The sequence below is a fragment of the Pectinophora gossypiella genome, chromosome 11 (genome assembly GCF_024362695.1).
Source record: "Pectinophora gossypiella chromosome 11, ilPecGoss1.1, whole genome shotgun sequence".
Lineage (NCBI taxonomy): Eukaryota > Metazoa > Arthropoda > Insecta > Lepidoptera > Gelechiidae > Pectinophora > Pectinophora gossypiella.
In genome coordinates this window covers 6714133-6737862 of record NC_065414.1, presented here as the reverse complement: position 1 = coordinate 6737862, position 23730 = coordinate 6714133, and the positions used below count along the sequence as shown (strand labels likewise).

At 36.2% G+C, this 23730-nt stretch overlaps 1 protein-coding gene across 4 annotated transcripts in view; it reads left to right on the top strand.

Annotated features, from left to right (window-relative positions):
* Window positions 1-3228, top strand: part of LOC126370988 (hemicentin-2-like) — a 540644-nt gene extending 537416 nt beyond the window's left edge. For all 4 annotated transcript variants that reach the window (XM_050016173.1, XM_050016174.1, XM_050016177.1 and 1 more), the window contains exon 7: window positions 1589-3228. In XM_050016173.1, coding sequence (XP_049872130.1) covers window positions 1589-1818 — 230 coding nt within the window. In that variant the 3' untranslated portion in view covers window positions 1819-3228. The remainder of the gene's footprint in view (window positions 1-1588) is intronic.
* The last annotated feature ends 20502 nt before the right edge of the window (window positions 3229-23730 follow it).

The window sequence follows — 23730 nt, the reverse complement described above, 5'->3', positions numbered from 1 at the left end:
AACAGTGTAAGTATTTTAAAATCAGTTTTTATTTTATCTGAATAATTTTATTGTCCTACAAATCTTCGTGTTCATTACGAGCAAATTGCTGTTTCATTAAAACAAAAGCTACCTACGCCCAGCAAAACAATCAGATCATAACTTTTCAGTTTTCTTGTATTTCCCTGATTACAGCAATAAACAGGCAAATCTCATTCCTTTACCAGTTCATTTTACTGTTCGTAGGAGCGTGAATCTCGCGATAGTGATCATTACTTTCAATACCGCAACACAAACTGCGGGAGTGCAGCCAAACTGCTCTCTCGAATGCTTCACCAAAAATGTGTCTGTTGCCAACATTAATGTTGTTATTTATTGACCAAAACCGTTTCCAGCATTACCCCGGCTAAATGCTACTATTACTTTGAAATCCTCGTTTTGGGAATATTTTCGTTGCCGACGATTAATTTTCTTAGTATCGTATCTTATAATTAATTAGTTCCTACAGTGTGTTCTATTTGTGAATCACTGCATATCTCCAAGCAATACATACAAGCATATCATCTTACTGTTATAGCTTCACTTACTTCACTTATTTGTCTTTTTGTCTTTGTTTTTTTTTCTATTTTTTTTTTTATTTCTGTAATGTAAGTTTGTAAATGTGAATTAAAATAAATATTTTCTTTCTTCTTTCTTTCTTTACTTTGGTGATAACGAGGAAGTGGGGTTAAAAGGTACCTACTAAAATGGTTCCTGACCTCTGAAATGTCAAGTAGTGACAAATCTTTATTGGATTTAAAAATATCTTCATCCCACTTTCCGTTATTGTTGAGATTCATATTGAATCAGTCATCGAAGTTTAAATTATAAATGAATTTGATAAGTGCTAAGTCATTATTTTTTCAGGCGATTTCTTTTCATGACTTTGACAGTACCTAATGAAGGATTTTGATGCTATTCATAATAGATTGTATTAAATAAAAATGTTCTTATAGAGTATGTTATTGAATCCATTGTTGAGTTGTATTTATTGATTTAATAATTTATTGTACACAGAATAAAACAAAAATTTAATAGAACAAGCACAACTTCTCAGTCTGCAATTTCCTTTTTATGTATTTTATTGTCGAGTTATTTTATGATTTAAGCTTGCTGATTGTCGTTAATAGAAGTACTTCTATCTTGGCTATTATGTGTGTAATACTAGGATGTTCGTGAAATCGTAAAGAACATTGAGAAGGATGATTTAGACCATGATTCTGAGTGATCGAGTGGAATTTTCCGTCGCAAAATTCGTATTTTTATTGTTTTTTTTTATTTATTTATTTTTTATACTTGTGCGATAGGAAATTCCACTTGATATCAACTCAGAATCATAGTCCGAATCATTCGTCAAAATTTTCGTTACGATGTCACTAACACCCTGTATAGTATAAACGTACTATTTTGACAACAAACTTTTGTTATCTACCCAAAGTTATTTTCATCTGGTTAACACACGGCAACAACACGTTTCGCAACTAAAAGGCAAAATAAGCTTAATTAAGTCGGAAGTATGAAATAAACCCGCGGCAGTACACGTGTAATTAATAAGTCTGTTTGTTCCCAGATTCGGCTTCTGTGGTCGTCCATGTGGTGAGCGGGGAGCGGCCAGCCGCCATGCAAAGTTACGGCACGAAAGTAACTCCACCAACTTCACTCCTCGTGCTACTGCCGCTCATCGAAAAACAAAGTAGAGCCACTTTCTCTACCATACTTTTCACTTCAATACAAGCTTTATTCTTCCTCAATTTCAAATTCCGATTGAAAGAAAACATCTTACGGTTCATCTCGAGATGACCGTCGAATGTTGTAAAGAATTAAATGTGAGTGCATAAAATGCATAGCATAGTCGCATTTTAGAACGTAAGTTAAACTGACGTATAAAGAAACGAATTATTGTAATGAATCTCTAATTTAATGGCGGATAATTTTATCTATAGCTGTAACCGACTACAATAGGTTCTTTATTAGGTTATACAAAATCGGTACGTATAATTGAAATTAGGTACATTAATTCACTCTATAGAGGTGAAATCAATTTCTTTTACAAATGAAAATTTGCATTTGAAAGTCAACCTGCATTTCACACTTATACAAACTTTTCGTGTACCTTCTCAAGTAGAACAAAATTACAGTTTGGAAAACTCGATTGAGAAGGAAAATGAAACGTAAGTACCTAGCAGTTTTGTTCAATCGGCTCTCCTTAAACTTGCTTAGAAAGTAATATGTCACAGGAATAAACCAATCTTGATCGAAAATTCTGTAAAACAGACAGTAATCTAACAAGAAGCTAATAAATTCACGCCGCTCGATGCACTCGCCGATAAACGAAATCTAAAATTCTTTATAAAATTATCAGAAAAGTTTAAAACGCTACAAAAAATACTTCCGATCCTTCATTTTGTTTAGCTGTTGTTGTCACATTTGTATAAATATATTCGGTGATACGGAATGGATAACTTTGAAAACTTTTAGGATTTGAGCAACATTTGTACGCGCCAGTCCCATAAAGTTAAAAAGAAATCCCGCCTCAATTCGATACTTCTCAAACTAATATTCCTGATTTAATGTATTCGCTCATAAGTTTAGGAAGATACAAAACGAAATGTATCGTGATTCTATCAATAAATCTATTTTAAAAATAGGTACTGAATCTAGTCGTATATATAGTCGCTGATGTATTATACATATTTATATCGATTAAAACGTCATTTAAACGAAACGTACCAATCATTGCGTCGATGTATATAGTGTCTCTCTTTTTATAAAATGTCTACTAAAGTGCAGTCATCTAATAAAATAAATCCTTATTAGTTTTCAACTTTTTTCGACAGGTAGTATGTATTTTATAAACAATGATTTACACACAAATCTTACTTTTTTTAAATAAAAGTTGTACGTACAGCTCAGTTCTTTAAAGTTCATAACAATCAAGACTTTATTGTTATCTATACACGCGGCAGCGTGTCAAGCCAAGTTCAAGAAACAGAACTGGCGAGCCGCACCGTGTGTAATATTACACGAACCATTTGGAGCCACTTTTGATTAATATTACGAAAGGAGCTCATTTAGACAACTGCACTAAAGTCTTTCACAAATTCATTGTAAAATTGAAACAGATAGCGATCAGTGTTAACTGTTTATCAAATAATTGTAAAATAATCTTGAAATTAAATTAATTGCCCGAGGGATGTAAATAACGTTAAATTCTATTGTGGATATTTTTTGTAAATAAACAAGTTTTAAGTGTTAATTTTTGTGTTTTAATGTCAATCCCCATTGTGTCATCATCATTCATTCATTCATTCATTTTTTTTCATTTATCATTGCTGCTAATATTATAGTCAATTCTGGGTAAGCTGCGGCTACAAATAGATTGATAGCAAGCAATATAATGAGTATCACCGTATTCTACTTACAACAAAAACAACTTTTTTAATCAAAACAACAGAAAGCCTTCTAAAAATGCGTGTGACACCGTGTACTGATATAAAATATCGCACGCACTTCACATCTGCGGGGACCGTAAAGGATATTGAATTTCAACTCCTCTCGCCTTCCTTATTTGTAGAACACTTCACAAAAAAGCTTATGCTTTGTCACCAAAGATAAGACATTGATGATTTTCGAATGTAAGAAATGTATTCTGAGATATGTATTTTATGATCGTCTGATCGATCTGTTATTCTTCCCTGATAAATCAGACATGAGCCCAAAGAAAGGCGAAAAAAATACATTAATTCATAACGACATCACACAAATATAACGACGCAAAAAACAATATGGACGATAACAATAATATACAATAAGAGACAAATTTAAACGAATGAAAATCGTCTTAAACTTTAATGATGATATAAAAATATAAGTTTGAAAACCCGACTACAATCTAAATCTTGCTCTAATCGGGTTTTAGTTTCAAAACTTATATTTTTATTTCATCATTAAAGATAAAGTCGATTTTCATTCGTTTAGAATTAACAAAAATATCATATATACGATTTTTTTTTAAAGAACGTCTAGGGCCCTGTGCCGAGGTTTTTCTTGCAGCTTCTTTTCCCCGGCTATACAGGTTGTGAGAAGCTGCAGTAGTTTTAGGCGGATGAGACGTTCGTTATGTAAAATTGACGATTCAAAGTGTAACTATGTTACCTATTGAATAAAGATATTTTTGAATTTGAATTTGAATATCATCAGATACTATTGGATGAATTATACGACCATATCAAATACACACGCTGTAGAAGGTAAGTATAGGCTAGGAATGATTGTATCGAAATGAGCCTCTCATGTCCGTGTCGACGACATCGTCGGTCTGTTGGTCTGTAAGCGGCCCTTGTCAGTGTAAGGAAAACAAACAAAAAAAAACAGATTGTATTAAAAAATAATGTTGACAGAACTGTTAATAGAATCATGTCTGTTATCCTGATGGGCTGACTAGCTAAACAATGTAGTATTGTATTTCTTATACATCCTAATAAGCAAATAGTTTATAATATAAACAAATACAAAAACAAGACAAAAGCTCTAAATATGTACAAAGGTTAAATCTTAAATAATTATTCTCTGAATTTGAACTCGTGGTACAAGCAAACCTTGGTTTCCATTTTCATTGTAAGTAAATATGTATTATTATTATACAATTACATTAAGTGGTCCGGTATTCGTTAGATAATGTTGTTGCTTACCGTTTCTTACAAGTATTTCTCCCTTTCCAATGTTCTGTTTTTAATTTCCTTGATGAAAGCCTGCCGGATAGACACTACCCTTCCTGCTCTTTGTCCCGCAAACAATGTTTGTTGTAAAGGACAATTTTCAGCTAGTAACTGTCGCAAATTAGCCTTTAATTAAAATTATGCCAAAAATTTACGTCATTATTCCCTCGGCCTTTGTGATTGCGACCCTTTGCGTCCTGCTATCTTGTGGAAGGATCTAAAGGAAAAATGCTACAGATGTTTGATCTCGTGTAATTTTACGAAATTAGGGGTTACGCCTCCGCTCGTTACGAGGAATTGGCTCGTGACGTTTAGAATGGCGAAGAATAAATTATTTGTTTTGCGAATGGAATACAAATTGGACATTAGAAGATGGAAATGGTCAAGCTATTTACAAGGAAACAGTGACTTCGTGGTGTAAGTATCTCATTTGTAACATTCCCTCGCTCGATATCTAACGCAGTTAAATGACTCCAGCGGCATACATAATGAATGTTACATTGATTTAATGCTTTAACTTAATTGGTCTAATCAAATAATTGATGAATTAACTTTATTGCACATTTTGAATCAGAGTTATCTGTGCATTAATTTGTATTTGAATTTGAATATAATCATATAAACACACTAAATTCAGATTAGTACAAAAATAAAATACTAGTATAGCTATGATAAATGTGTGCCGTTGGTAGTCTTGGAAAGTATATGGTCAAACGGAGAAAGCCAGTTCGAACCCCGTACCAGGGTGTATTAATGAATTATTAAATTACCTTGAGTGCAGTTTTCACAAACATAGTTGGCTGTCGACTATAATAAACCGCGATACGGCTCACCATCTATCATGTTAGTCTAAGAAATAGTTCAATGAAGCGTGGGTACTTAGTTCATCATATATAATGTGCCACTGACTACCCCTTTTTAGGTATATTTACATAATGTCATCTAAAATTGATAAGAGCCTCGTATTTCCCGGAAGGCAAAAAATACGGAAAAATTCCTAGGAGTACCTTTCCCTTAAACGGATCACACACAATTTCTCAAGAAACCCGAAATCTTTTGATTTAACTTTCGTAATTTTTCGTGGATTTCAAAACAAGACGGAGCTCAAATTTCATTTCTGTCATTAAGGTCAACCGTCCATCGGCTGACCTCACTGTATGTTACTCAACCATGTCAATCGCTTCGCAACTAGGCGACGCGATCTCAACGGAAAAAATATAAAAACTATTTCCAACTTCCGCATAGGCCCACAGCAGCACACAACCGAAGTCAATTGGGAGCGTAGCGTAATGACTTTTCGGAGCCACATTAATTTACCGCAAAGGAAAACATCGTGGGAACACAACATGCCTACCAACGAAGAAATTTCCCGATGAAAAAAAAAACTTGGTTCCTAATGACGATAGAAACAGACTAGCCAAGTTTTTGCCCAAAGAGAACAACTGTCGGAATAAATTCTTATCAAACACGCGTTTATGTGATTATTTCTTTATTACACAAGGCACATATGAAGGAACTTGAAGTAGATAATGATGAGTGAGGATAAGAATAAGCGCGTAAAAGTTATACGATCCAATACTTCGTCCGATTGCTCATAAATAGCGTTAGCCGTATAAATTATACAAATGGTATCATACATATTATGGGAATCGCTAACATTGAATTTTGGTTTTTATACGATATATATCATATATCAAATATGACTGTTGATATATAGCTTTACCTTACTAATGAATACACATATTTACTTACCAACATTAGTGTCTGAAACATTGCAACTTTTCCAATGTTGAATGGTAAGGGTAATACGAACTCGAACAGTGCTTTTATATCTTCATAAGAAGAGGATCTGCTTCTGAAATAGATTTGAAACCTCTTTCTTGTGTGTGTTGGGTTTACAGAAAAGCATTTCTACTTGTGATTGCTCGTTGCTTTCAAGTCTCAATAACCCTGCTCAGTAAATCGCAGTAGCGTGCGCAATCGAGCATTATATTCTTGTAGTGTTCCAAGAAAATGTACAGTTCTGAGGAAATAAAACCTTTCAGTGTTGGAACTTTCAGCACATACGTCAGTGTTGTAGATACACGCCCATTCAAAAGCACATGTACTGTGTCCATGGCGTGAACCTAATAGTATCAACAATATTTTATCGATATCAAAATTTTAGTTTCAATATCAAATTTAAGTGATCAAATTCAAATTCAAAAATATCTTTATTCAATAAGTAACATTATAAAAAAATAATAATATATAACCTATATAATAATGTCCCACAGTTCGGCACAGGGGGGTTAAAATGGCCACATCGAAGCAATTCATCTAAGAAAGCAATATTGCAATTTGACATTTGCGCATATAAAAGTAAGATGTGGCCATTTTAACCCCCCCAGAACTCCACTCCATCAAAAATCTAGCACAGAAGTGATTACTCGTCTACTGAAATGGTTTTCTAGTTTTCCGCCGAACCAAGTTCTACCGAAAATGGAGTAGGTAAGCAATTGCTGGTCTCGCTTGCTTTTTTATTCATTTGAACTTAACACTAAGTACCTTAGCTCCGCTGCATGCGATCTCTATCTACTACAAATAATACGGGACTATAAGTCTCAACGTTTGTGCCTTTATGTAGTTACATTTCCGGGTATTCATAACGTAATGTCACTTGGCGCACGATGTGAACCTATGCCGTAATGGTTGTTTCCCTTAGGATTCAACATTTCCAAGGTCCCGGGAATCGCGAATGCCAGTCAAAATGATGTATCTCCCGCCACGCCACCATTTTAATGGAATAATAAATTCAGTATAAATATTTGGACGCCATTAATGAATTCGAAAGGAATGCTTACGACACTGTAATACCTAATGAAACGACAAAAGTGTCAAGTGTAAGCGGTCTGAAATTTATTTTTTTATTTGTCTATATCAATAAATCAATTGGTCTAGAAGTTATATTGGAATTAGGCAGTGTCATAGTTTGGATAACTTATGTAAACATATTTGGACCGAGTATTGAAATATGTGCGGAAGAGAATAAACCACATTTAGACCCTATGTTTAAATTGTTTCCGAACAAAAAAGTGTGGCCGAAAGATGTATCTTTGCCACTGCCAAGGATTACGTGCGAGACTTTGCTGGCTGCTATCTATGTAATTGTTCACAACACTTCTGTTAGATCAATAGCTGCACTGCTGTTGACTGCCGCGCGACAGCTGTGCAGCTAATCTAAAAGCACGATTTTGGAATCGCCATAACCAAAGGCAGTTTGAGTCCCTTGTTATCGAGACTTTACCGGTAACATAAACAATTTACGGTTTTGTGAACATTTTCCGAATTCTTCGAGCTTAACGGGACAAATTGTACGAAATTTTAAACTTCCTATAAAATTGGAACAGGAAAGTCAAACAAAATAAAGTATCCTCTATTTACGAGTAGCCGTTATTTCACTTCCTGGCTGGAAAAGGGCTTTGTCACACATCAATTTACTCGAGTTTCTAATGACATAAGCCCTTGTCAGTGACTTACTGAAAGGTCCACTATTTTGAGGAATGACAGTATTATTAACCCTTTGAAATTTTACTACATCCTCGATCAATATGACTGAAACTTGTTAATTCAAGGACGGCATTTGTATATCGACCCGATGTCCCTATTCCAGAGTCACACGTTCTAAATGCTACGCAAAGATAAGCGCGAATGTACAAACTAAAAAAAATACGCGCGAATAAACACATACCTAACAAAATACTCAACAGTGTGGGGAAAACCTTCCTTTTTCGAACCTTGTGATAAATAAAGGCCGATGGGCCCAGTTAGGCCCTAATGCCCAAACCCTCTCTTTCGTACAAAAAGCCTCATTTTAAGATATATTATTTAGATCGAGGTCACCTTATTTTCCTTCAGTTTGTGCCCTTTTGATGGGTGTGTCATTTTTATTCCCTGTTAAATTCTGCGCGAGACATTTTCGCTGTCCGGTTTGCGAAATACATTTTTTAGAAGTTCCTTTTTTCGACAAAGACCAGAGACCCAAGTCACCCTGACAACTTTGATTGTTTGTACTTCGTAAATGTTGACAAGCTTCTGTTTTCCTGAAATCAGATACAGATTCTTCCGAATCATACGCGCTGTTGGCATGTTCTATTTTATCACTATTATGATCACTATCATGTTATGATAAATTCGACTTTTATCGTTTTATTTTTGTAAAATTGGACGCGTAAAGTCAAACACCGCACACTGGGTGACATCCGATTTTTTTTTAACCCTGATGCGTTTTCAGCGTTAACAGTATTTTATACAAAACTACACAAGTGTGTCTAGTCTACTTAGTTAGAGGTTTCAGAATGGTTTTCCGATACACTTAATTCGCCACAATTCGCGTTAGGTGAGTTAGAAACTTTATCAGTGATAAAGGTAATGGACTAATGAACTGACATTTTACTTACTAATATATGCAAAGTTCACTTAAGTACGTGGCCCGCTTTTGAGTATTCTGAAATTATTATGCTATCTTTTTTTGTGAACCGGCGTCCGTGTATGAAACGATTGATGAATGTGGAGGAAGCAAGAGAAGTGTGTCAGAATCGAAGCAAATGGAATTCCATAGTCTCTGCTTACCCCCATTTTATGTACGTTCATATGTGTATATATGTTTTTTTTTATTTTTTTGTACATTGTTATTTGATTTATTTTTACCGACTTCAAAAAAGGAGGAGGTTCTACCACCTTTTTGTGTTTTATGTGTTCTAGCAAATAAATTGATTTGATTTGATATTTCTTTTTTAATTGTAAATATTACAAGTAACATTACAGAATAATTTCAAGCCATTTATCTGGTTGAAGATTATTATCGACTGAGGAACAGGTATAAGCTTGTTACAACCAATTAGTGAAATCTTATCCAGTTTTTAATAAATAATTAAACTATGAACTTTGTTATTCATTGAGTCTGTAGTCCTAAGCCTTATCAAACCCACGTGATAATTATAATCTCATACATACGCCGGATTTGTATAAAGCAAAAGATAAAGAAGTTTAGTGAACTGCCATTTTATAAGTAATGAGAACACTGAAACGCACCCCTTACTTAGCGCTTACACACCTGCCTACGCCTATATTTCCCTGTAAAATAAATCCACACAACACAAGAAATACACATATAAATAGACATATACAACCGACTATAATAAAACATAATACATAATAGTCCACCAGAAATCACCATCATCATCATCAGCCCATTAACGTCCCCACTGCTGGGACACGGGCCTTCCCTATGGATGGATAGGGAGATCGGGCCTTAAACCATCACGCGGGCCCAGTGCGGATTGATGGTTATTAACGACTGCTAATGCAGCCGGGACCAACGGCTTAACGTGCCTTCCGAAGCACGGAGGAGCTCGAGATGAAAACTTTTTTTTTGTGGTCACCCATCCTATGACCGGCCTTTGCGAAAGTTGCTTTACTTCAACAATCGCAGACCGAGCGCGTTAACCGCTGCGCCACCGAGCTCCTCAAATAGAAAGTACTTAAACAGAGAAAACGCTTAAAACATAATGCATGCATAAAGCGAATTCATAAAAAATACTCAAAGTAGGATAGAATTGGCCAATTAACAGAAATGTGATCGTCTAGTTAGCAGTCGTTAATAACCACCGCGGTGGGCCCGCGTGGTGGTTAAAGGCCCGATGTCCCTATTCATCCATAGGGAAGGCCTGTGGCCCAGCAGTAGGGACGTTAATGAGCTGGTGATGATGATCGTCTAGTATAGTATGGTTAGAACTCTACGTTGTGTTTTGTAATAACTTAGATTCTTTTATATGAAGGTATGCTGAGATCAGGATGAAGGTACGATTGGAAACGTTACGTATCTAATATAATATTGACTTGTCAAAATTAAATAGAATAGAATATAAGACAGTATACAGTAAATAAAATAGATTTGAATAAATAAGTACCATATAAAATATTATTAAATTTTATTACAAATTGATTGTGAAAAGTAATGAAATTAGATTTGCTCAAGAACTATGAACTAAAATGGTATTTGTATATCCTATAATGAGAAATATGAAACAATTAGTACTTTGAACATGGTATACGTAGTTCGAAATATTGGAGACTTGACAGTTGAGATTAATCTGAGAGAGTATTATGATGGTAGTAATAAATTCTAATAGAAAAGTAGACAATTATATATACAGTTAGGTTAAGTTACGTAAGGATTTATTTGTTGAAGGAATAGGCTATGATTTTGTTTAAATTCTTTTTTTAAGAGGTTTGTCACTTATGACTATTCCGCTCTATACAGTTAACAATTATTTATAGGGAAGGCAGAGACTTGAAGCTAACTATAACCCCTTAACTTCAAGCCCCTCCCCACTGAACCATAGAGTATCCCGGCTTCCCCTGACAACGGAAAAGCCAGAATACTATTACATCCTTTAATTTGTCTAAAATCTAAATAGGTTATGATTATTGTAAAAGATTCACAAGAAAAGGATTCGAATCCCATACCATCAATATGTACAGGTATAGGGTGCCTTCCGAGTCCCGATCACGCTCAACCGGCGAATGAGACCCTACCCAAGTTTTGGCCTCTCTCCGATTAGGATATATAATGTCATGATGAGCCATTCGGCTTTGTTGCAGAGATGAAATATCTCTAATGTATCAGAATATAGTAAAAGGAATTTGGTTGCGCAGCCCTCAGAACCAATTTAGAATTCGTATTAACAAATATCTTGGCACCTTGCTTATATTAATTAGTATCGTTAAATTGGATGTATGGTCAGTCTCATATACCTAACATGGGATATAACGTTGCTCCGGCGCGGCGATAGAATATAACAACAGAAATTCGGGTGTTCGAAATCGGTCGGAGATCATCATCATAACAACAGAACATATTTTCACGGCCTCTTCCCCTATCGGGGTAGTGAGAAGCATATCCATCGCATGGCGTATCAGCCACCCTCGCTTCGTCAAACCTTACACTGAATATGTTTAATTATCTATCTATCTATTTTATGTTGGTTATTGAGTTCGGTTCCGTTACGTCACTCAAATGACAAACGAAATCTATCACAATAGAACACGTAAAATAGTCTCACGACTATGTCCCATACAGAGGTACATCCATCCATGGACTAAGTACCTGGGTCGTTCTTCTTTTTTATCGACAATAAAAAGACATTTTCTCAATTTATCGGATTTAACATCTTTAAAATTATAACGGCATTAAATATTTTAAAACATCATATAAAGATGTGTCTGTAGAGGACCATTTAGAGGTTCTCTTTATCTTGGTAACATACTTTTCTTTGTAGACACATTCCAAAAAATATTGTGACAGAGTGGTCCTTTTCATCGGAGACAGCATTTTAATTTACCACTCTGTCACAGAATTTTGTGAAAAACAATCAAGCTTCTTTAAGCACTAATTGAGGAACCGATTAGTATTTTGCTTGTATTTTGAGTATAATAAGATAACTATATTTTTGGACAATGGAAACATGAAACAAAATTCTAAAACATAACTTATCAGAAGCAGAACGAAGGACAGATCATTGTCGATAAAAGAAGAACGACCCACCTACACTAGACCAAGCTTTCTCACTTACTGATTTTTTATTTTTGGAAAATATCGTCTTAATTACTGGGCTTAGAGTTTCGAGAGCAATATTCGTTAAAAGCCAACGTTTGTGGTTGGAATACAATTAGTGGCTTATGGACTTTGGAAGTTGGGCACTTCAACTTTTTGAGTTCCTTCCTCGCAATCATTTAAGAGGCCTCTCGGCGTGCTATCAAAATTTGTTAAGAGCTGTATGCATAAGCCAAATTTCGGTAAAGAAATTCGCAGTTAATTAAGACACGACATGCGAACAATTCACGCTCAACTGTTAACTTTACGTTCGTGTGTGTACCAGCTGATAACGACCTCCATGGTCCAGTGGTTGAGCGTTGGGGTCACTATCAGGAGGTCCCGGGTTCGATACCCGGTGGTTATCCTCTTTACATTATACCCATTACTTATTGATGTAAGTAAGTACTCATTACGTGTCAGGGGCCTTTGGCAGTACCATAGTAACCCCAGGATTGATGAGGTTGGTACTCCACCTCACAACCCACACGATAGAAGAAGAAATTAATCTTATTTTCTTCCTAATTTACTTACTTATTTTATCCCCTGTGTAGATTTAATCAGGAATGTAAAATAGGTTGTAGTTGGTTTGGAAACAGAGCGGATGAAGGATAATAGGATTACGAAAGCAGTAAGTATTATAAAGCAAAGGTTGGTGGTAGGGCTGGCAGAGGAAGACCTAGAAAGACGTACATTACCAAATTGGAGATGTCCTTAGAAAAGGATCAGTAAGATCTACTCTTCAAGAGAAGTATGTCAGGATCGAAGCAAATGGAATTGCATAGTCTCTGCTTACCCCGGTGGGAAATAGGCGTGAGTATATGTATGTATGTATGTAACACCATCTTCTTCACTGGTATGGTAAAAAAGAATTATTATTTGTTGTTTTACGGCTAAATATTCGCAAGTATAACTAATTATATGTCTACTATCTACTATCTACTCAGCCTGTATCCACCCACTGCTGGGTATAGGCCCCCTATAACCAGCTGCTGGGTATTATAATGTACCTATTTATATTTAAATACACGATATTACTACGCTGAGATAATTTATGTCCTGTGTAACTTAAACTACGAATTCGCACGATTCCAAGTATTTCTACACCGAGCTTTTATAATATTAACTTGGAATGTTAAAAGCACAACCAGGTATATTCCGAGCACATAGCATTATAATAGTGTTCCATTACTCGGTACAGGCGTCCTAAGTAACAAAAACATTTACCTCACTATGTTCCTCCACAGAAGGTTGGTGAAGGCATCTGTGCTAGAAGTTAACTCAATTGACAGCGTTTTCAACCACTAGAAAGCTCTTATTCTTAAGTCACCAGCATCGTATTCTTATTAGTATGCTGATTACAATCGCAAATCAATTAAGGTCTTACTTCCGCTTTCTTCTTTTAAAGAGCTTTGCTTACTTAATGAAAAAACCTCTTCCCCAAACTGTGAAGTTTGTGGGAAGAGGGAAGATACGTATCATAATCTTATATCAATGTACCTGGAATACCTCACAAAGGTTGTTTTTATTTAAATAACTAAAAGTTAGTAGTCAGAATAGTGATATAAGTAGGTAACTTGGAAGCCTTTTTATCAAAGACATTTTTTTTTACGTGACTTATTGTAGATTTGCCTCAGATGGCATTAACTACTTGGTCGGATTATCAGAGCCGACGAGCAGAGAATCATATTTGTGCTTTCATTCACAACAGCATCACGTCTTAGGCTGTTGTAAGTGAAGGCATGAACTAAATTATGTTTTTTTTTTTCAGTTTTAGTCAGTCTTGATCGATAGGGCTGGCATAACAAACTTTGTTAAAAGTCCTTAAATAAAAGATTAAAAAAACAACCGCTTTCAAGTATGAAAGCGGTTAAGCGGCTAGTAAGCAAATACGTAGCCTAGATACGCTGGCTATATAGTGCGATAGCATACACAGATACGATATGCCACAGTACATTAGAGGGCTAACATGCGCAAACTGATAAAATTATCGATCGATTCAATACATTTTGTCGAAATTGATTAGTTTGTTTGCGTGACACGTGATTTTTTTCGTATTTTGACAGAATGACTTATTTGGGTCACATATTAACCAATCGACGAAACGACATAATTATATCATCAGAATCGATAAAATGTCCTTGACAAAATTTTATCACGCTGCGCATGCTAGCCCTACTTGTCTCTTCTTCTATCGTACGGGTTTTGAGGTGGATTATCAATCTTATCAACCCTGTTGTCAGGGTTATAAGGGAGCCGCCGAAAGCCCCTGACATGGCTCATGTAACGAATACTTACTTACATCAGTAAGCAGTAACCGAGACCAACGGCTTAACGTGCCTTCCGAAGCACAGCTCATCTTACTTTTAGACAATCAGGTGAACAGCCTGTAATGTCCTAACCAAACTAGGGATCACACAGCGATTTTTGTGATATGTCCTTACCGAGATTACCAGGTGAACCCAGCTTAAAGTATGTCAAGTAGCTACTGCATATTCTGTTTCGGGTTCTATGAAATATTCTTAATAATGTTTTTCCTAAAGCCAGACATACCAATGATTATTCATTGGTATGACATACCAATGATTATTCATTGGTATGAGTCTGGCGTTACGTCCTTGTAAGTACAGGTCGTCATAATTACATAAACTGTCTATATACGTCCCACTGCTGGGCACAGGCCTCCCCTCAATCAACCGGAGGGGGTATGGAGCATACTCCGCCACGCTGCTCCACTGCGGGTTGGTGGAGTTGCTTTTACGGCTAATAGCCGGGACCAACGGCTTAACGTGCCCTCCCAAGCACGGAATCATCTTACTTTTTCGGACAATCAGGTGATTCAAGCCTGAAAAGTCCTTACCAAACAAAGGACAGTCTCACGAAAGTGGTTTCGACAATGTTCCCATCGGGAATCGAACCCGGACCTCCAGATCGTGAGCCTAACGCTCTAACCACTAGACCACAGAGGCTGTTTTCGTCATAATTAAATCTACTTTTTATTTAGATATTATTATTATTTGTATGTCGTTTCCATATCTCGGGCCTACGGAGTCCCGGACTTTTGGAAGGCGTGCGTGGGGCCGAAGCCAACACGTAGAGGCCCCTTAAGACAGTTAAATCTAAATGTGGTGTGACACCAACCGGCGATTATCCCTGTATGCACTATGGAAGTGCACCCAAACACAATCCCCGGTTCGTGTAGGACTATTGCAGATTATGGGAACAAAGGGAACAAAGGGAACTGGGCTATTGGGTTGGGGGTTAGTGGACCGGGATACTGAAGCTGATTATTATTATTATCTGTCCTACCAAAAGCGGTTCCATATTTCTGTCTTCAGATTATTCACAGTTTTACATAAAGACGTGAATTTATGTATGTAAAGAGGATAGAGGGTAAGTGTTAGACAGAGCCAAGTACTCAACGACCTTTCACCTCATTCGCCCGCTCAGTCAAGAGGGAGTTTCGGTCATCATTACCACCGCCAACTTTACTTCGTCCTTTGCAGTCAATGATCTAAAATTAGATTTCCTAACGCTATACTATCTACTTGTCCTTATAATTTAGTGATGATTTTAAAGATAAGTTAATATAAAATATTATACATTTTTTTATGTTTACGCGGTTATTATCTTATTTAAAACACATAATACCGGGTTTTTGAAATCATGTAACATTCCGTGATCTTAGCACTTGCAACAATGTCAAAATATCGGGAGTCTCATATCCCTGATTTTAACGCGGTAAGAACCCGGTATTATGTGTTTTAAATAAGATATTGCCTGACTTATATTACTTACCTTTTTATACGCTTAAAATTCACTGACTACAGTATTAAATCCAGCCTTTAATTGGCATTAAACACGCCTTACCATTATAGAACGACATATTTTTGTAGAAGTAAATACTCCTTGGGCCAAAACTCTATGGTGCAGCTCTTTAAAAAAGAAATATAATGGCGGACATTTTTAAGAAGGAAATAAAAAATGATGACAATTGACGATCTGGCGCGAAAAGGATTGGTTGAACTACAGATATTTAATTATATTAGTCGCATTGAATGAATACTGGTAATTGGTAGGTAACCAAAACAAATGTAAGTGTATAATGAATATTGATGTCAATATACATGCGTATGAACTAATATGGGTTTTCGTTAATGATATTCGTCAATATCAAGCCTCTAAATGTTTCCTTGTGCTTTGAATAATAAATGCACCACGGCATAAGGTATTAGCTTGCTTATTACAAATACCTGCCCGGAGTATTGACACAGCTGTCACCTAATGAAGCTGACGATCGATCGGATAAGGGTTCTTCCGGAGTACATGAGAAAAGCATAGAAGGTCCTATGCCTTGCTTCGATGTGGCCTTTTTAACCACCCAGGTATGCTCAAGTGAAAGCTAACATTTCAAGGTTAGCCCAGCTGACGTCATCCCGCCCTGCGTTGCCATTTCGTAAAAAATAAATTACCCACGACCAATATTTCTATATTTACTTTGCAAGGAAATTTTGAACTTTTAAAGAAAAGATTTACTTTCATAATTAGAATAGAATAGAATAGAAATCATTTATTTTAGATATAAGTATAAGTATAATTCAGTAAATTATTTAATTTTTAATAATAAAATTTTCGTCCTTAGAATGTTGGAGATACCAATGTAATGGTAAAACTTACGTCATCAATGGGTTCTCATAGGATTGAGCATACCTGGCTTATTTATACCATGGTACCTACAAGATTCAGTGGCAGTCCGCTATTCAAGAATCTACATTTTAACTTTTTGTCAGAAACAAACCGGACACAGGACCGGTAACAGAATGGCAGTATGATAGCATGTCAATTAATATACACACACACAGTTGGCTCGACCATTATAGACGGCGATACGGTTCACCACCTAACATGTCGGTCTAACAGAAAGCTCCGTGAAGCGTGGGTATTCAATTCATCTTCAGATGAACGTACCTCTGACTCGCCCAAATATAGTCGTGAGACGTATAAGGGAACGTAGCCTAGAAAGTCCCTCAGCTATGTAATTGTACAGTTATTAACACGCTATTGTGTTACTTGGTTGACAATCAGTGACACTATAGTAATATACAATAATATTGATAAGTTAACAACTACACTAAATTCTATCATAATGTTCATCCAAAGGTCACAATAAAACGAAAGTGATTTTTAAATATTCGACTTCTTTTCTTCTTCTTCTAATCCCTTAATCCCCTCATGTAGCGCTCGAATAACAGTTTTCAGGTCCTCGCGATCTTTTACAGTCTCTGAAGCTTTCTCCCATGGCATGCCAAGAGTTTTTAATTCCTGGTCAACCGACCGTCGCCAAGTCTCATTGGGCCGCCTCTTTGGCGCGCACACCAGGTCAGAGTCCGTTAGGACGAGTGTTCCACAGGTCTTCTAAAGACATGATCAATCCACCGCCATTTCCGTGTTCTTTATTTTGCCCAGTGAATCTCCATAGTTCTATTCTAACGTGCTAATGTGCTAACTACGTAATGTGTTAAGCCCAACTACGGAAAAATCACGCACTAAAAATGAAGAAAATAAATGAATAAGAAAGTATCGTATGCCGTGGTAAGTAAACTCTTAGGATAGATTGGCATACGAACGACCACGGCTTCTTCAAAACATCAGTAAGTATTCGGTAGAATTTCAGAGGAATATTATTTTCTTGTTTCATAATTTTTAGAGCATGATTTTTCCGTAATCGGGTTTAAAATTTCTATTTCTATTTCTATAAGGTTAAGGCTATTGTTTGCATTTATGGCAAATAAAGCATCTTATCTTATGATTATATTGTATATTGTACATTTGGGGGTCTTATTTATTAAAATAACATGCTTCCAATTCGTGTTATTTGCGAGATAAAACCTACCCGGAACATGTCTGAGCAGTCATGTTATTAATTCAACGTAATTATCGAGTAAATTCAAGAAATCCCGCAAATAAGCTTAAGAAATATGTACATTATATGAAACGTGCAAATTAATTTGATACCTAACACACCACCATTTCAAAAAATCATTTTTTTCGTCCTCAGTTTATGTCCTCTAGAAGACGCCACATTGAATTTAGCGTGACGTCACATAGCATAACCCTCCTTTTTGCTTTGCTGCAGTCGGGTAATGATCAAATATGTGATCAATATAAAAATTGACGTTGTGTATGACAGGGCAATTTTGAGGTTCAACCATCACGGTATAAATTGAATGAATATGAAAGCGATTAGACTGGGGCACGTGCTCAAAGCTAAAGATCATATTATTTTATTATATTATTGGTCCAAGAAGAAATGTTTAATTTATACTTGCAAAAATAATTTCAACTTCAGGTGAAGCACAATAATTATTATTATGAGAAAAAATCGCATCGCACTTTTAATTTACCCCACTGCGTTTCAAAGGACGTAATATACATTTCACTTTATGACATCATCATCATCAATTTAAGAGCCACGCTCTTGTCGGTGTAGCATTTTCCATTCCAGTCTATCAAAGGCCAATTCCTTGACTTCCCTATAAGACACGACGTTAACCTTTTCTTTAATCTGTTCCATGTAAGCTCTTCTTGGTCTTCCCCTTCCTCTCTTTCCTTCTAGCTTTCCTTCTATGATGTTTTTTGTTTTTATGACATTGATGTATTAATATATATTACTATAATTTAATTATGTCAATTCCATACATTTTTATCATTGTCGCTATCGATTGTTTTGTCAGACCAAGTAGTTAATTACATGCGCCAAATCTATAAATCACTTCAGAAAACTGTCGATTGTCATATTCGTTTGCATTTTGGCCAAAAAAATCTATCGATTGTCATATTCGTTTGCATTTTGTCCAAAAAATACTATCGATTGTCATAATTGTTTGCAACTTGAATAAGATATAATTTCCCGCCCCTCTTGACACGCTACACATCAAGCGTTACACTAAACAATAGGTACGATCTATCTCGTATTCAATCATATTACGCAACAGCCATAACCGGATGCGCGAGTGTGTGCGATTTGCATATATATTGCATATTCCTGGTGCATTGCTGTCTTTACTGTTTCAATAACGTATGACTAAATAACTTGATCAATCTTCTTCTATCGTGTGGGTTGTAAGGTGGATTACCAACCCCTTCAACCCTGGTGTCACGGTTTGTTATTAAGCCGCCAAAGGCCCCTGACATGACTCAAGTAACGACTACTCGATTAAATCAATCAGTAAGTAGAGCACGCCTCATCTTACTTTCAAACAATTGGGTGATCAGCCTGCAATGTCCAAAACCTAAAAAAGTGATTAGATCAATATGCCGCCGCCTTCATGTATAAGCCACATTAGCGCCTCTTCGGAAAATCACAGTATCAGATGGGATTTTAGTTAACAAAATCCTCACAATAAACAAAATACTTTTATCCACGTAAATATTGTGGTCTTTTTTGCCTGGATTTATAATAATGGAAAAAAAATCGACGTTTTGTTGAAAAATCACATGATGTTGTGATTTTTTAAAAAAGCTCTTACGTGTTTTCTTTCTCACTAGAAGGGACGATACCTACAATGACTTCAAAGGCGTTGGTATCTTCTTCTTTGCTTTTTCGTCTACCATGTGGGTTGTGAGGTGAATTTATTGGTAAGTTGTTCATAGTTCACACCCGCAATCTTTTTGTTTCCTCGCGTTAGGGTTGTCTGCAAGAAAGCGCTTTAAACGATAAGGCCGCCATTGTTGATTGTGTAACTATTTATTTTTATTTTGGTGCAATAAAGTATATTTGTATTTTTCATTTGTATTTGTGGATCCAACCTTAGCAATCCTGGTGTTCCGGTTATCATTAAGCCTCTAGAGACTCCCGACGTGGTTCATGTAACGAGTACCATCACAAGAAAAATTGGACTGGAGATATTTCGTTCCATCGACATAATGGTACACATACAATAAGTTTAAATTCGATTTTCTCAAAACACGAATTTTGTACTTATATTACTTTTCACTGAAGGTACAGATATAATTATCTTATGATATGTATACTTAATCATGTGAACTATTTTAATGACTTCTTTTTTAACATTTTACCAGACAGACAGAGCTTGATAATGTAGTTGCGTAATTACTTGGCTAGCGACGTAAAAAGTTGGAATAAAAAGTTTGAATGTAGAAATTAAATTTTATACCGGAGGTTGGCACCGCTGTCATGTTATTTATACGACTTCGGATCATCTACTGCTGTTTTTAAATGTAATATAAAAACATACTTGTTAAACACATTGTGGCATCGTTCCTGGTGCAAAGGTTGTCGGTGACTATTCCGTGTGGAAAAGCTACTAGCGTTTTGGGCACCTTTACACCAGGAACGATTAGATGTTTTGTTTTTATGTTGTGATTTTATGTTTTTATTTTATTTTGCTATATATTTTAAAAATGTATCCCTTATATTTATAAAAATAAAAACATAAAAGAGATCTAATCAAACAAACGACATCGAATCGTTTCTGCTCTGTACTTTTATTTCTATTGTTAGGTATTATTATTCTTAAGATAATAAATTTCTGTCTATAAAAAAAAATCTTTCTAAAAGAAAAAAATATATATTATGTAGGTATTTTACGATTTATAACATCTATCTTAGGATTTGGTATCAAAAGCGATTGTAAGTTCTGTTTTGACTAGTTGTAGGTCTGCCACCATATTAAGGGGTAGATAATATATAATTATTTACATTATGAAAATAATGCATAATACAATAAAGCTAGTTGAATAAATTAATTACGGCGACGGTTAACAGTGTAGCTTTGTCTGGAGCATAAGACGTAGACTACACTGTTAACCGTCTCGAACAAGGAGCTTCGTATAATTGTGATAGAACTTCACCTACAGGTAAGTTCGTTTAATCTCATAATTATTTTTTGATTTTAGAAAATTCGAATTGCCTCGAGTAGAAGCAAAATTACCTAAAATGAATAAAAACATAGGTAATAAACTTGCTTTTTAGAGCCAGTAGCAGTTTTGTACCAATCAGTTTTATTCTGTTTAATTAATATAAACCCCAAATCAATTAAGTATCACATTGTAAAATAAATTAAACTCCGCCAAAGTACTTTTTTATTTCATTTCAATAATGAGAGAATATTTAAATGAAGCTACCGATACGATTACTGAGTGATCCTGTCGGTTGGAGTATCGCATGTTATTTGAAAAACATTGAATGGAAATGTCATCTATTTTGGTGTTATGCTTTTTCGATAAACATTGTCTTCAAATTTATGTAATGTAATGTATGTGTGTGTAAGTATGTATGTATGTGTTGTGTAATGTGTTGTATATTGTCCGCAATACAGGTTAGATCCTAGTGCGAAAGTGGGCCGTGGTCGGCCGTCCAATGGTATGCCTATAGTACTACCGTGAACATGCTGTATTTTCGCTCACGCGAGTCCCTCTCAAATTCACCGTCTACAGGTAATACAAAATCGTTTCATGCGGAAAGCCACGGGAGCTCCGTGGTTCCTTCGCAATGAAAATCTGCACATTGACCTAGGTCTGCCAACCATTGCCCAATGGCTCAAATTAGCTTCCAAACGTTTTTTCGATTCTGCTCCGCACCACCCAAATCCCCTGGTAGTTGCGGCTTCCGAGTACATTCCGCTTAGGGACGGTACTGAAAAGTATCGGCGTGCGAAGGACGTAATATACGATCCCGACGACCCGATCACTCTAGCCATAGAGGCAGCCAATCAGCTCGCGACACCAAACACTTCAGGTCCCCGATACCGACCCCGCCGGCGTGGTCGACGATTTCCCTCATTCAGCGCTTATCGCTATCGACCCACTAGGGTCGATTAATTCCTCCAAATATTTTTCCTCTCAGACGACGCCCTGAGCCGAGGTTCGCGCCCAACTGAGCACCCTCAGGCCTGTTGTCTTAAACGTTGTACCGGGTGAGAGCCTTCAGCGCTCCCCATTTGTCCGGCCAAGTAGTTAATGCCATCTGCGGCAAATCTACAATAAGTCAAGTCAAAAAAAAAAAGCTGTATCTTATTATTGTACTTTTACTATAGTGTTACAACGCAAATAAAGAATTAAAAAAAAAGAAATGTTGTTTTCATTTATAAAAGGTAATGGCCGTGATTGTTTCAGACGATTTGATTTTTCGTTGATAGTATTTTTATTACTTAAAATAAATAAATTTTCTCACAAAGGCGTATATTATATTTATGGCATACAATGTTTCAAAATCTTAACTCTTGTTCAATATATAATATCTGAAAGTAGCAAGTCGATGTAAACAGGCGAAATTACCTGAGGTATGTGTGTGCCTGAAGGTTGTATGACTTGTATGTACTTTATGCAGCAGACTATCTTATAATATTATAGAGACAGAATCGTAAGGCTTTTTTCACAGTCGCAGGGACTATAGATAGGGTTGACTATAGATACTACATAATAATATTTATTTTTTAGATGAATTTGCTTCAATGTGGCCGTTTTAGTCCCCCATTTGGCTTTATCAAAGTCTTAACAAAAATGTAGTTTTTAACTGTGATTTAAGGGCGCGAACCTGAAATCAAGGCGTCATTCGAGAGGATTATATTTGAAGCTAGTTGCAGTGCGAAAGTCCGTACCTAGCTATAGATTTCCAAGTGCAGTAGTGCTTATTGAAGCCCACACAAACTTAACATAATTTTACTTTGACAGTTCTTAAACTAGTGCCGTCCCTCATTTGCAATAGGTACAAAAAAGGGAGGGAATAAGTTAGAATTAGGTTGGTGGTTACTCGAATTGGTACCAGTTCATGACTTTAGACATCGATATCTATTGAAGGTAGTCTGTGGGGTAGGTAAGGCAGGTTGCAATAAGCGTCGGGCGTGTTGCCTGCAATTGCAGCTCGGGGCGATTGTTGTACAGACTCGACTATGTTGCAGCCTCGTATTGGTACCAGAGGAGGAACTAACGCCCGAATTGGCTTGTATTTACCCTGATTCGTAGACAAAAAAATCTCTGCTCACGTGTGTTTACATAAAACAGAGGTGTAAGTAGAGTATTACACACACACATACTTCTCGCCAGCTATGTTAAAGTCACAGTCCCGCGTTTCCACTTGGCAGCATTTGCCGCGCGACATGTTTTACAACATGTTGGCCAACATGTTGAAAGTTAACGCGGAACTTCTGTGTCGTCGACAACATGTCGCCAAAGGAACTAGTGTTGTTGCGTGCTACGTCTCAACTCGACAACAATTGATTGAACGATGCTCTCTAAACAAACAGCCGCGTGACATGTTGCGTTTCAGCTGGTAACATCGCGCGGCGTTGTTCAACGTTGCCGTACATGTTGAGCGTTACGTGTTGCGCGTTAATT